The 15,847-nt window shown below is 35.3% G+C and overlaps 1 protein-coding gene across 1 annotated transcript in view; it reads left to right on the forward strand.

The window, feature by feature from the left end:
• The window catches only part of cux2b (cut-like homeobox 2b), a 169,690-nt gene that overhangs the window by 121,753 nt on the left and 32,090 nt on the right, over positions 1 to 15,847 (forward strand). Inside the window, exon 4 of the mRNA XM_016235101.1 lies at positions 2,253 to 2,331. Coding sequence (XP_016090587.1) covers positions 2,253 to 2,331 — 79 coding nt within the window. The remainder of the gene's footprint in view (positions 1 to 2,252; positions 2,332 to 15,847) is intronic.

Raw genomic sequence — 15,847 nt, forward strand, 5'->3', positions numbered from 1 at the left:
TGCTTCTAAAAACAGTCCTAAACTTTCTTTTTTGTTTTGTTTTTTATTTTTATCTTTATTTAAATAAATGTATTTTATTTAAATGTATGTATAACCCTTTTTTGCATTGTAATATGCTTTTTTTATTTTTGAAATAAATTTGACCCAAATCAGTTCTTGACTTTTTTCACTCATGCACACTTCACAGTATGCCGTATTCAACTGCAGCCATTGACTTTTCTTCACCCGCCACACTTTAATTTACTTCAGTACAACATGTCCTTTGAGTCAAGCAGTGATGATTTGATTTGAATATGATTTTGCGTTTGATTTCTGTTGAGTCTCTCTTCTGTCGTCACAAATCTGGCGTCGTACCGGCCTCATCCCTTCACCCGCAGGCCTGTCTGCTTGCATTTCACATGGGCAGCGAGCGTCCAGTCAGGGGCCTGGCCGGCCAATTTGAGCAGTAACCTCCCCTCCAGTGTGCACCAGAATCTCAATAATGGGCAGAGCGCGAGCGCCTGGAGTGGAACACTGTCGATCTGGAGGTCTTCTGTGTGGTCTTTGGAGCTCTAACCCACATATCCACAGGCACAGGTGCCCTCTCTATGGGGCCAGGTGGCGGCCCATTCTGCTCCTGCTCTTCCTTAATGAATCCGTAATTGGTTTGAGTCACCTGTGGAGAGGAGAATAGCAGGGGTGACGGGTTGGGTTAGTGGAGGTTCTGGTTGAATCTGACCTGGCTTCATTGTGCGCAGTAGTCCAGCACAGACCCAGAGCCCTCAGCAGCAATTTACTCTTCATTTCTGTCTCACAGACACACATATATCCTTTATACACTCAGAATAAAAAGGTGCAAAAGCTGTCACTAGGGTGGTACCTCTTCGAAAGGTACACTTTTGTACAATAAGGTACCAATATTGACTCTACAAAGGTGTACCTTTTGAAAAGTTGACAGCTTTTGTATCTTAGTTTTTTTTCTGAGAGTGTACATTTAGCACTAAAGCGTTGTAAAGCTCCACACTGCATACTATTTACAAAAACAGTATACAACAATCATAATATGCAGTACTGTCTGTGGTCAGTAAGATTTTTTTTCCTGAAAGATGTTAATACTTTTAATTAGCAAGGATGCATTAAATTGATCAAAAGTGACAGTAAAGACATTTATAATGTTACAAAAGATTTCTATTTCAAATAAATGCAGTTTTTTTTTACTTTCCATTTTTTTAAAGAATCATGAAAAAAATATCCAACATTGATAATAATCAGAAATGTTTCTTGAGCAGCAAATCAGCATATTAGAATGATTTCTGAAGAATCACGTGACACTGAAGACTGAAGGAATGATGCTGAAAATTCAGCTGCGCATCACAGAAATAAATTACACTTTAAATATATATTCAAATAGAAAACAGCTATTTGAAACTGTAATAATATTTCACAATATTATTGTTTTACTGTATTTTAATCAAATAAATGCAACCTACAGTAGGTTACCGACCCCAGACTTTTGAAATATTAATGCACACTGTATACTGCATACTATTGTTTTTTTATTATTCTTGTAAAACAGTATGCAGTATACAAAGATAAATGTTTCAAATAGTAGTACGCTAAATTTGCCACAGGACCATTATTTTACATTGGAATTATTTAGTTATTTAGCTCTTTTTTCTTTCTTTTTTCAGATAGCTGACTTTTTTTAAAATCCTATTTTATGTAAAAAATATTTAAAGTTTTGGTAGTTTGATTAAATAAATCAGGGAAAAAATATACATTTTAATTTTTTTATATATTTTTTTTAAATATGGTTTCTATTACTTCCAGTTTGGTCGTCACACTGCAAGTGAAAGTTCAAGTCAAGAGCATTGCATTGTGGGCAACAGTGTTCTTTAAAGTGTGGTGTGTAGTGTACATTTTGGCAGATGTAGTAAGTGATGCACTGTATTCATACTGCTCAAATAGAATGAGTAGAATTCATCCCCTTGTGTTGTGATGAGTGTGAAGCCATTATGTTGAGTCTCTGGTATTATATTTGTCGGAGTATCGGATGCTTTCTTGCATTGGTGACATTATTAGACTTGATTTTTCCTCAAGAGCGATCATGCTAATGTTTTTCTCTGTTTAAGTACTGGAATAAACTTTGCTCTGTTCATTTGTAGCTCTGCGGTATCAACATATGGAGCAGAATTATTGACTGGAGTGTTTTATTATGTGTTGCATGGCCCTTAAGTGTGTCCTGGATTGATGAGCTCATCTCTCTGCTGCAGGTGGTTGCGTTGAGCCAGCGCAGTAAGGAGGCGGAGTCTGCATTCCTGGGAATATACAAACAGCTGATCGAGGCCCCAGGTGAGCTGCACACCTGCCTGCGCCATCACACACACACACACACACACACACACGCGCACACACACACAACCATACATTCACCGCTCAATTTCACAGGACTCACAGGAACATTTATATACACAACTATAAGAGATAGCTTACATGATATTATTCATTAGATTTTTTAATGCCAATTAGAAACCTGTTTAAGGTGTCATATATCACGTAAAACAGGGTTTTTGTACTCTTCTGAGGTTTATTATGTACTATGTAGACATACTCTGATCTCAGAACATAAAACTAAATAGCATAACGACTCTGAAATCGTGATGTTAAACCATAAGGTCTTTTACATACTGTACTACCACCCACATTTATACATAAACATTTATTCAGTATTTAGTTCAGTGTTATTTTAGTGTTATATATATATATATAAGTTGCCAAGGCAACATTTGTACATAGAATTTTGCAAGTTTTTTTTTAAGTTGACATTTTTTATCTAATATATATTTTTTAATGTAATAGTTTTAGTAAACAATAACAATGCTGATTTAGTCACTTAGTGCACTATATTAAACTATACATTTTATGCTTTTGCCAGTTTTAATTTAAATTTGATGTGCTTTTGCCATTTTTATTAGTTTTTGGGGCGTTTTTAATATTTCTTTTTTAGCTTTGTTTTTGTTTCAGTTTTAGTCGTTTTTTCAACTAATTTTATTTAAATGAATTTGCCAATGCAACATTTCTAATTTTCATAGAAGTTTAAATGTTTCATTTAGTATATGTATATATATTTTATTTAATAGCCTTAGATAACAATAACAATACAGATTTTGTCATATTTTATGCTTATGACAATTTTCATTTTCATTTGATGTGCTTTGTCATTTTATTTTTTTTTAATATATCTAGTTTTAATTTTATTTTTATTTCAGTTATAATAATTTATGACTGAAATTTTATTTCATTTTTATTAGTTGCCAAAGCAAGTTTTAATTTTCATTGAGGTTTTTAATCTAATTTGATAGTTTCAGCTTTACTTCAATTATTAAAAAATATTTTTATTAGTTTTAGTTTTATTTAACAATATCAGCACTGATTGTTTTCACTTAGTCCACTATATTAAAGTATATATTTTATGCTTATGACATCATTTCCATGAGCTCATTAGATATGGACTTCTTAAAGGTACAGTAGCAAATGTTGCCAAGGTGACATTTCAAATTTTCGTTGTTGTTTTTTTCATCTAATATTTACATTTTATTTTGATTTCAGCTTTACTTCAATTAATGAAAATGATTATTAATAATTTTAGTTTAGTTAACAATAACAACACTGATTTAGTCACTTAATCCCGCTATATTAAAGTAAATATTTTATGACATAATTTTCTCATTAACATATAACCATCTACATTTACATATAAACACCTTTACTGTATCTTGGTTTGCCCTCATGAGGTCATTTAGATATGAACATCTTAAAGGTACAGTAGCAAAAACGGTCTGTTTAGAAATGATCATGTAAAACTGTTACTGTTTTTGTTGAGTACTGTAGTAAATGTTTGCAAAAGTGTAGAAAGTGGCCCCTTTTTTATGCTTGTTGGATGTGTTTGGGGTCATGTGGGTCCATATGGTCTCAGGTTCTGTTGACCGCAGCGGGCCAATCAGAACTCAGCTGGAGGCTAACCGACTCTCACAAGTGAAACGTGGGATTGATGAGGAGTGTAGAGCAGAGGAGAGGCGATAAGAGAGAAACCAGACAAATAGAGACGAGAGAAAGAGGACAGGGGCCTGACGCTGGACCGTCCTATCAGAGATCACAGGAAGCTGATGCCACTGTTTACACATCCATTGACTCAGTAATGGAAGCTTCTGCTGGAGAGATAAGCTCCAAAACCTAGGGAGCTGCCTACATAGACAGCATTTTCAGGCATCTGACGAAACAGCCGTTTTAAAAGGTATGCTGCCTTGCTTTAGCCAAATTGTAGCCTTCACAGAGAATGCAATCCCAGAATGCATTGCGACAGGTTCGGTGAATAAATCCAAGATGGTGGATTAGGCAAACTATGTGTCTGCCAGTGCTGAAAAGTAATGACTAAACATTTCTCAGTGTAATTTTAACCAGTTTTTGTGTGTGCAACATGTTTTTTATGCTTATTTAAGTATTGCAATGCAGTATGTGCTATTGAAATCAGTTGTGTTTTGTGCGAGCAGTGCTGCATGTGTAGAGCATTTCAAAACAGTTACACATGAGGCTCATGCTGCCTATATAGACAGACGTTTTGTATAAAACAGGATGACTTTAAAGATCTCTCTGATCCCTTGCACTTCATATTGTTCCGTGGTCTTTGAAAGAAGTAATGCATTTTCTTTTAGGTAAAGTGTCTCGCTTTGAAGATGTATTTGGTATGAATCCCTGACCTATAGCTCTCCTATCAATATTTTTTATGTATTAACAAAAAGCGTATTTCATGGGGGTTTTTTTTGCACTTACAAGAGCACTTGTGATTCTTTCTTTCATATTTAGAGAATAAAAACAAATTGCAGGACGCATGTAGGATGTGGTGAATGGTGCAGACAAACGTTAAACAGCCTTCTTGCACGGCAAATAAAATAGTGGCATTTGAGCTCCAGATAGATTTGATTTGTTATTCAACTAGTTTTTAACTTTAAATGTTTGAAGGACTTAATGCCATTCAGAAGTTTGGGGTCAGTAAGGTTTTTAGTGTTTTTAAAAGAAGCCTCTTCTGTTCATCGAGGCTGCATTTATTTGATCCAAAATACAGGAAAAACAGTCATATTGTGAAATATTATTACGATTTTAAAAAAGTGTTTGCTGTTGTAATATATTTCAAAATGAAATGTAATTCTGTGATCAAAGCTGAATTTTTAGCATCATTACTCCAGTCTTCAGTGTCACATGATCCTTCAGAAAAAGGACGATTTGGGAAGAGATTCATTCAGAACGAATCCGCTGCGTGATTCGGAGGTTATGCGTACATATGAACCGGCAGGACATAAGCTAAAATACACTTGCTGCACGTCGCATTAAAACGTTCAAAAATGTCAATATGTGGGAGTAAGAGAAGAGCAGACATATAGATAAATCTGACGAAACAAGAGAGAACTCAATTCGGTCCGGTTTTCTGAGCGCAGACACTGAAGCATACACACACAGAAAGCGCCTCTCACAGCACGCGAGTACTCTTTAGCATCGCATGAATGGAGAATTACACACAAAATGATGTCGAATTGTCCGTTTTGACGAGTATTCGTGTAAACACAGTTGATTACGTCTTAAGTGAACGTAAACAGTTGGGAGAACGTGTATCAGTACATTGCATCCATTGCAGCTGGGCATTCGGTTTTTAAAGGGACAGCAGCCTAATTTAGTTGCTGTCCGAGTCATTGATGTTAATCAAGCAACAACAAAAAAACAGAAAATCTCACACTGTTCTTGACTGAAAAACTTTAGTAGCCTTAAAGATCAATCTAAATTTATTTATAGAAATAAATATGTCTGCTTGAAAGAATGAAGAATATGGTAAACAAGTTGCTATAAAGAATGCATAATTACCCTATATAACCATTGGTATTTCATTAAAAAGAAGACCATGTTCTTGTTCTTTATGAGAAGTGGTTTTATTTAACTTTAACATAAAGGCATGTAGTGTGTCACCGCAGTTAAATCGGTGTCTATCATGATAAAACCTTAATATCAAACTTATATAATGAGTTTGGAAATTTTAGAGAAATGCTTAATAAATGCACTGTAGCTAAACCCATTCGATTTTAGCCGACTAAATTTACTGTAGATTTAGTCAACTAAAATCTTATGATATTTAGTCGACTAAAACTAGACTAAAACTAAAAACAATTCAGGCAAAAGACTATGATGAAAACTAAATCAAAATTTGCTGTCAAAATTAACACTGGATTTATGTAAAAAGACCCAGTGAATAACTCCCAGTTGACCTCGTCTGTGCATGCTACAAAAGGGTGACGCTGTCTAAACGCAGCCAAAGTTTCCCCCCAAAGCCGCGGTCATCAGGTGCGCGCGTAACCCGCCGTTTGACCTCCCTGCGAATCGTCCTGATGACGAGAGCTATGTTTTCATCTGTATCGACCCCTGACGGATCCTGCCATCTGTGAGGGGGAGCCTGTCGTCTACAGCAACCTATTAATCTGTTCTTTCCTCTGGCTTTGAGCAAGGTCACCCCCCCACCGCCATCACAGGAATAAACCGTCCCAGGTGCCGTAAAGGACAGTAAACTCACTCTGAAACACCGAAGATTGTTGATCAGACATGTCGATGGAATTTTGTGTTCCTCATCAGAGCACAAACGCACACTGAGTGTCTTTACATGTACAATAAAGTACCACAAAACAGCACATAATAAAAACATTTTAGGGATTTTACGTAAACCCAAAAGTGCAAAGGAAAATTCAAACAGGCATGATGTGCACAATTTGAAAAATTTTCTCAATCCAATTTTTTGTTGTTGTTGTGTTCAGTGGTGACAGTATTGAAGTATTTTTACTTTGTTGCTGTACTTAAGTACAAGAATCTGTACTTTACCTGAGTATTTTTATTTGGAGAAACTTTTACTTCACTACATTCCAAAGCATAATATTACAGGTTTTACTACACTACATTTCATAAAAACATGTCGTACCTTGTTATTTTGAACTGTAGAAATCGTCACCCATTCTGAGACGTGATAGTGGTGTCCCCAGTGTTGGGGAGTTACTAGTTACATGTAACAGCGTTACGTAATAGGTAACACTTTATTTTAAAGTGTCCTTGTTACACGTTACATGTACTTACTATTATAATAACAATTAATTATGCATAATTACATGCAAGTAACCCTAAGACAAATCCTAACCCTAACCATATAGTAAGAACATGTAGTTAATTAATATTACTCAGTACTTTACACTGTAACAAGGACACCTTAAAATAAAGTGTAACCAAGAAATGTAACCGTAATCAGTTACAGTTACTCAGAAAAAAATGTGTATTTAAATTACAGTTACTTATAAAAATGTTAATGATTACAAAGGGGGTTACATCTGAATATTTTCTGTAAAAAGCTAGGATATGTCGAATAATATTAATTTGTTGCTTTGCCTGTTATTGATGCCTCCTGCCATTCAGAGGCCGTTTAGTAAAGCGATGCTATTCTGATGCTATGCTTCCTGCAATAAAAGTATCTGAACATCCATTAAGATAAAATATACAGTATGTATTATATTTGGAATTAAATATATTTTTATTGCCCAATTGCAATTTTTTTCTTATTTCTTGTTTTAAATCTATGAAAATGTTTGATTTAATGAGGTCTATGCTTAAAAAAACATGCAGCATGCATTCTCTAAAAAAAGTTACACAGTACACACTTTATTTTACACAGTTTTGCATCTCAGATCAATCTCGTTTTAAGGATGTTTAGATATTTTTAAGAAGCAAAATACTGATTATGATTTTTTTTAATGCATTATCAGCATAGGATTGTGTGTGTAAACTCACTCAGCACTTTCACTAAAATCTAATGACTTTATCTGAATCTAAAACAGCTTTTCTGCTGTTGTAACTGAGGCAGTGAAAAATCATATGCACCTTTTAACTAGATTTGTACATTTTCTACCGAAAATGAGTAATGTTGCCTGTGCAAAATCACCACTATGATGCTTATAGGAGAGATTTTGGGGGGGCATATTGTGTTAGGGTTGCTCTATAAAATACACAGCCGAACATATTTTCATCCATTCAAATCCTGATAGATTAAATCAGCTTCTGCTTTAGCGACTCAAGGCTTTTTAGTGTGATTATGTCCATCATGGTTGTATAGGCGGCTTCAGTTACTGTACCTGCACCAGATACTGTATTAGGAGATAAACACATAACGCAGGTCTGACCGCCGCTCTGCCTTTAGTCTTCAAAGACTTTCTGTACAGCGATAGAGTCCTGTGACCGCTGCTTTAATGCGCCGCTTGTATGGTATTGATAAAGTTAACAAAAATGTGCTGCTCATCTGTTTATCTACAAAGAGTTGAGTTTGTCTTTTGACTCCAGGAGGAGGCGAAGGGGAAATGCTGATGCGTCCTTTACGCTCTCCATGCTAATGGCTCTGTGTCTCTCGTTCTGTCCGTGTGGCTGATATCAACAGAAATCCACCATCACGATGATGATGGCTCTCCATTTCCACGTTCTTATGTTTTGCTCTGTTTTCCTGTTTCGTCAGCAATTATTGAATCCCTGATTGTTCAGCTGTGTATAATTATGAAAAACAATTGTCTTTCTTCAACTCTGGGCACTTTTGGCCCTGTGGATGCTTAGAAAATAAACTTGCACTTGCACTAGTTTATTTCATTTGTCTACTAACAGTAGACATGCACACATCACAAAAGGAATCTGTTTTTGTCCGTTTTGTATTTCCATCACATCTTTGATAACATTCTAAAATTATATTGTGAACATTTTTGTCCAACTCTTTTGTCTTGATAAGGGTAATTTCATCATTTTATGGATCCTAAATGTACGCAATTAAATAATTTTTTTAATGTTGCATATTTTGACAAAATGACAGCTTGACTGGAAATGATGCACAGAAATATATAAATAAAATATAAAAACAGGAGAAATATTAAATATAATAAAATATATTATAATGTAATATTATAAGTAAAATAAATTTAAAATGTGATATTTACCTTGGCTTTTTTTTTGTTCTTCACATCTCAAATTTTTTCGTCGGCTTTTCATAAAACATTATTACAATTAGTATCTTAATGTTTTTATGTTTTTAAACAACAACTATTTATTGTGTGAAAAAGCATTTTCCCAAAAATACCTATTTAAAATATTTTTAACAACTATATTTTATAAATATTAATTGTATATATAAACTTCATATATATATGATAGTTATTAAAAATATAATAGACTGTATAATGGCTAATGTAAATCAAATATAATGGATTTTCATATTTTAAGATTGAGCTTTTCACAAAATAAATTTTGAAAATGTTTCTTAATGTTTTACAAATATTTTCACTCACACACACAATTATTTTTAGAAATTATATCTTTGATAAAATGTTATTATATATAAATAGTTGTAATGAAAATTTTTCAATATAATAGATTGTAATGTAGGCTAAATAATGTAATTTAATACAATGTATTTTCATATTTTAAGATTGAGAATGAAAATCAATATATAAACTTTTGTATATATAGACTTTTGTCAATATATAGACTTTTGAGTATCAAAAATAAAATGAAGATAATAAAATATAATTTTAAAAAGTAAGTGATATTCATATAACAAAACTAGTTCTCTTAGTTATTTATATCTGTTAGTGTTAATAAAAATCAACCTCGGGACATAATAGTGCTTATACTGTAGTTGAAGAAACACCTGCATATGAGACATACATCTACGTGTGTGTGTGTGTGTGTGTGTTCACCAAAATAACCAAGTTAAACCATTTTTTTTCTTTGTCTGTTTCCACAATCGACAACTTTCTGTGATCTCGCAGCTCTCGCGTTTTGCGCCGCACGGCTCTTAAGGGAAGCTCTGTTGTCTGCTTTCTAAAAGCGTTCGACTCGGCGCGCCTCTCCGTTCTCAGGTAGCTCACCTGGGAGGCTCGCGGCTCACCTGATGTTGTTAACGGGCCATCTGCTACACGTTCCCCATCCGTATCCCTTGCCCCGAGAAGAATCATCAGAGCCTTGGCTGTAAATAACACAGCTCTCGGTTATGTGTTTTTAGCGCCGTCATATTCATGCCCCGCGGTCATATGGATGCTTTCCATTTCTGCATCCGCTTACTCGAGGAAAAGCCAGGGAAAGTCAAAGTTAGTCCCTCCAGAGGAGCGTCTTTCCTGTGCCGGGCGTGTTCTGCGAGACAGCCTGTCACTCAAAGGCGTCTCTCTGTAGCCGGCTCACCTGGAGAGGACTGTTGCCAGGGGCGTAGCCGTAAGACAGGCGCCGCAGGTGCTCGCTCTACCTCTGCCTGTGTTTTTGTACCCATAATCCCCCTGTGCCCCCTCTCCCTCCGTCAGTACCCCTGAGGCAGTGTCTCGCGCGTTTCATGTCAGTCGAGAGCTGTGGAACGTCAGGAAATCACTGTGTGTCAGCCGAAACCAGCAGCGTTTGAAAGGACCCAACTTCAGCCTGCGCTCTGAAGACGCCTTTGTCATGAAAGACCCCTCAACCTGCTGTTTGCTCTAATGCTAGAGCTGCGGCGCTGGCTAGTGGTGACCAGCAGTACTGCGGCAGAGTTGACGTGACGTGACATGACATGTGGCCAAGTTACCCATACTAGGAATTAGTGCTCTGCATTTATCCCATCCAAAGTGCACACACACACCGTGAACACACTCCCGGAGCAGTGGGCAGCCATTTATGCTGCGGCGCCCGGGGAGCAGTTGGGGGTTCGGTGCCTTGCTCAAGGGCACCTCAGTCGTGGTATTGAAGTACATTCACTCCCCCCACCTACAATCCCTGCCGGACCTGAGACTCGAACCCGCAACATTTGGGTTACGAGTCCGACTCTCTAACCATTAGGCCACAACTTCCGACTGTCGAGTTCAGCAGGTTACTGTCAAAATTGGTAATTATTTTACTCATTAAACTCATTATTTACTCACTTTCAAACCTGAATCACTGATTGAAAGCTCACTTTCAGTACAGCACTGTCAGGCTCCAAAAAGCAGCATTAAAGTGTTAGAAAAGTAATTCGTACAACTCATGCGCTATATTCAGAGTCTTCTAAAGTAATTTGATGCTTTGTGTGAAGAACAGACCCAAACTTAAGAGATTATTCGCTAATAATCTTTCCCCATAACTTCATATTGCTCATATCACAAATAATTTTGTCTACTTTTGATAAAACGCTATTAGGGTTAGTATTGTTGGTTGCAGTGGAAATGGCATAATTTTGTGGAAAAATAAATCTCGTACATTTCTTAAACTATGAATATTGAAAATATTTTTTCCAGTTTTTACAAATATTTGATATATTTGTATATTAAGATGAGATATATTAAGAGAATGTACCTGGGACAAAGATAAAACAAGTAAGTAATATATAAAAGACATTTGAGTATTAAAATAAAATGTCAACTGGTGTTCGTGTGCCTATTTTGAATAAAAATGTGAGAGTTGAGAACTGCTGATCAGTGAATTACTTCTTAAATTTGCGCTTCTACTTTCATTGTGCATTTTCATTTTATAAAAAGGACAAAAAAGCACCATTAAAGTGCTTTTAATAGGAACAGAAACTATATAAGTCATTAATCACTCACAAATCCCAAATTACTTAGTCTTCTGTTATTTAAACATTACTAGGGTTAGTATTGTTGTTTTTGGTGGAAATTACGTCATCATTTTGTGCTAAAAAATCATTTTTCACACAATAAATCTTTTTTTTAATGTTTTTATAAATATTCAAATAGTGTATTTCCTTATTTAATCATAGTTGTAATTAAAAATAAATTATTTATGATGGATTTTCATGTTGTAAGAATGAGAATGTATGTATAAAAGGTCAAACAATAAAATCAATCATGTGAGTCAGTGAATTATGGCTTAAATTTGGGTCTGTTCATCACACATAGTTGTTATAGGATTTGGAATATAGCGCATGAATCATATTAACCTTTTTTTATTAGTGCTTTTCTGATGTTTTTGGTCATTTGTGGAGCCTGACAGAGTGCATTCGGGTCCCAGAATGACATGAACTATTTCTTTAACCCTCAAAGATTTCGAAGTTCATGACAGTTTGAGATGTAATTTGGATCCGTGTATTGAAACGCTTACAGCCTGATGTATTTTTCACGCTGGTAATTCCCTCATGCTGGAACTGTAAGCCTCTTTATGCCACTGTTTTCATGGAAGAGTGACAGTATTTTGTGTAGTTCATTATTTTCCTCCAGATTGAAGGTGAAACTCACATGACCTACCGTAGTTTTGCACACTTAAAAAAATAACATGCTTAGATGTGCCTTTTCATATGGAAAAACCCCCCCATCGTGTTCTGGTTGTTTATGGTCTTGAGGTCCTTCAGGAGCGAATGCGTTCAGTGTCACATGTTTCATTAGTAGTTCACACTCTGAGCATCTTATAGTTGAAAATGTAACTCTTTCAGGGGATTTTTCCTCAGACATCTATGTGTGTGTGTGTGTGTGTGTGTGTGTTTGTGTGTGAGATCTCGGTGGGCCGCCTGAGATTATGTACTGATGATTTGTAAGAGCAGTAATAAACACAAAGCCCAGGAGATGTTTAATAATGCATAATGTTCATAAAAGTGCTGCCCGGCCAATGAGTCCCTATAGAGAACAAGCCCACAGGGAGAAAATACTGGAGCCAATGTGTGTGTGAAGGTGAATATATAATCCTCACAGCATCTTACAGTGTACTATATCCTCTTGACAAGTCGTCATGAAAATAAACGTGTTCTTAAATGCCTTACCTGATGAATTAAAGGTAAAATATCTTTTTAAAAAATTTTAGAATTTGTGGCTATACATACAGTGGCTTCAAAACGTATTTAGACACATTTTATTTTTTTTTACAAATGTCGGAATGTCTTTGCAATAAATATCAAAATATCAACCCCCAAAAAAATTAAAAATAAATAAATCAATCAAAAAATCTAAACCTCCTCTGAACAAGTATAATTGTGTCATATTATGGGTTGTTTTCTAGAGAATATGTTTATTTTTCTCAGAAATATCAAAGCACGTGTCATTTACTCCAGAATTAATAAATAAATAAATCATTAAAATAAGTAGGTTATAATTGTGTCAGATATTACGTTTTGCATTTAGCAAATATATTTTGAGTGATTTTTATTTTGCTTAGAAATATTAAAGTAAGTGTCATTTATTCCAGTAAAAAATAATAAATAAAAATGCATTAAAAAATCTGAACGTCCTTAAAACAAGTATTATTGTGTCAGATATTACTATTTGTTTTTAGAGAATATGTTTTGAGTTTTTTTTAGAAAGATCAAAGCAGGTGTCATTTACTCCAAATAAAAAAAAAATTATTTAACAAATATTTAGCAAAATTTTGTTAGAAATTAATTGGTTTTTAGAGAGTATATTTTGATTTTTTTTTCTCTTTGTCTTGTTATAAACATAAATGTAACAAAATTTAGTAGTAATGAGAGGTCTGACTCATTTACATAAATCTGTTCTTTTGAACAGTTCCTTTTAAAGAATCGATTCAACAAAACCGATTCTATTTCTGAGACTGATTTTTTTGCTGACTGATAACACACTGCTATCAAACTCTTCAATAAAGCCATAGGTAAGCACATAATGCTGTTTACTTTTTTTTTTGATTAGGTTTTATTAATAAGGGTGCTTATTATAATTTTATGTGTCACAGTTCAGTTTGTTAGTCATGATTCAGCTCATAAAATTGAAGCCATTTAAGACCAAACTATATTTTGCATTTAAGCACTAATAAAATTCATTAACACCAGATGGTTCTCAGTTCAATTAGTCACTGAAATGTTAAACCATTTCACTGAACCATTAAGAACAGCTGAGTCCGATTTGTAAATGAATGTTTTAGTCGAATTTGTGAATGAATTGTTCACTGATTCGCTGACAAGATCAGACTCAAAGTATAAAAAAAGAGTATTTTTCTGTCATTATTTTAACTCATCCAAATAATTTAACAAATTTCAACTTCATTTTTGAAGTTATATGTTATACACTCTAAAAAATGCTGGGTTAAATACAACCCAGTGCTGGGTAAAATAGGGACAAACCCAGAAATTGGGTTGTTTTGGGTTTGTTTTAAATGTTTAACCCAACCTTCTGGGTAGTAACCCAACCACTGGGTCAAAACAACCCATTTTTTAGAGTGTAGTTATAGGTTCAACTTGATATTGTTTTAGTCAATTGAAATGCAGCAACTGAATTTAAGTTTTAAGTAGGTGGATTTTTTTAGTGTACACAATTTACTTTTCAATTTAGTATTGTTGTTTTAAGGATGACATTTTACTGGAAAACAAGACTAATGTTGCTTGTAAAGTGTGTACACTCTAAAAAATGCTGGGTTAAATATAACCCAGCGCTGGGTTAAAAAGGGACAAACCCAGCTATTGCGTTGTTTTGACCCAGCGGTTTGTAATGCAGTGACATTCAGACATGTTAAGTGTCTTTTTTAGGCTGCTTTCTCTCACAGTTTGAATGTGACTGTATCTGAATCACTCGAAGCTCTTGAATAGATGTTTTGTCCCACATTTGTTCATAAAGCCACTTCCTCATGACTCCTGAGTCAGATTCACACGGCTCCAGATGTCACCAACATCTCCTGAAATCATCCTGGTGGCCTTGAGTTAATATTCCAGAGTTAACACAAATGCTTGGCCTCTCTCGCCCGGTCCGTTGGCTTCCCTCTTGTTTGCATCCTTCATCTTTTATTGAGATCACTCATCTCCAGCGAAGCCGCACGCAGCTGCACCTCTGCGCCGCTTTCAAGCGCACTTCACAGCTGATTCTTATTGATGTTTGTCCGACTGTGTCCTTCACGACGCCACTAAAACAAAAAGGCTTTGAGAGGGAAGTTTGTCTTTCAGGGCACACAGTCGTAGGAAGAGACACATCTCTCTCTTTACCTCCTTCTCTCTCCACTTTATTGCTTTCTTCATCAAGGCTTTTACTAAAGCATTTATTATTACCACTCCAGTATCAAGGGCAAATATTTTTGAATGTTAAAATGAGAGGAATTTAAGTTTCAATTATGTTTTTCATGGAACATTTGAGATCAGGTCACACTGTTCTCATGCTTTACACTTACAAAAACGTTAAAATGTGCTGCATCGATTGTATCAGATGATAATTTTCATAATAGTGTGCGATATATACTATGCCACTGTTAGCTTTCAGATAGATAGATAGATAGATAGATAGATAGATAGATAGATCGATAGATAGATAGATAGATAGATAGATCGATAGATAGATAGATAGATAGATAGATCGATAGATAGATAGATAGATAGATAGATCGATAGATAGATAGATAGATAGATAGATCGATAGATAGATAGATAGATAGATAGATCGATAGATAGATAGATAGATAGATAGATCGATAGATAGATAGATAGATAGATAGATAGATAGATAGATAGATAGATGGATGGATGGATGGATGGATGGATAGGTAGGTAGGTAGGTGGATAGATGGATGGATGGATAGGTAGGTAGGTGAATAGATGGATGGATGGATAGGTAGGTAGATGGATGGATGGATGGATGGGTAGGTGGATGGATGGATGGATGGATGGGATGGATAGGTAGGTAGGTAGGTAGGTGGATAGATGGATGGATGGGTGGATGGATAGGTAGGTAGGTAGGTGGATAGATGGATGGATGGATGGATGGATGGATAGGTAGGTAGGTAGGTGGATAGATGGATGGATGGATGGATGGATGGACAGGTAGGTAGGTAGGTGGATAGATGGATGGATGGATGGATGGATGGATGGATGGATGGA

This window comes from Sinocyclocheilus grahami, unplaced genomic scaffold, assembly GCF_001515645.1.
Source record: "Sinocyclocheilus grahami isolate Dianchi unplaced genomic scaffold, SAMN03320097.WGS_v1.1 scaffold463.1, whole genome shotgun sequence".
Lineage (NCBI taxonomy): Eukaryota > Metazoa > Chordata > Actinopteri > Cypriniformes > Cyprinidae > Sinocyclocheilus > Sinocyclocheilus grahami.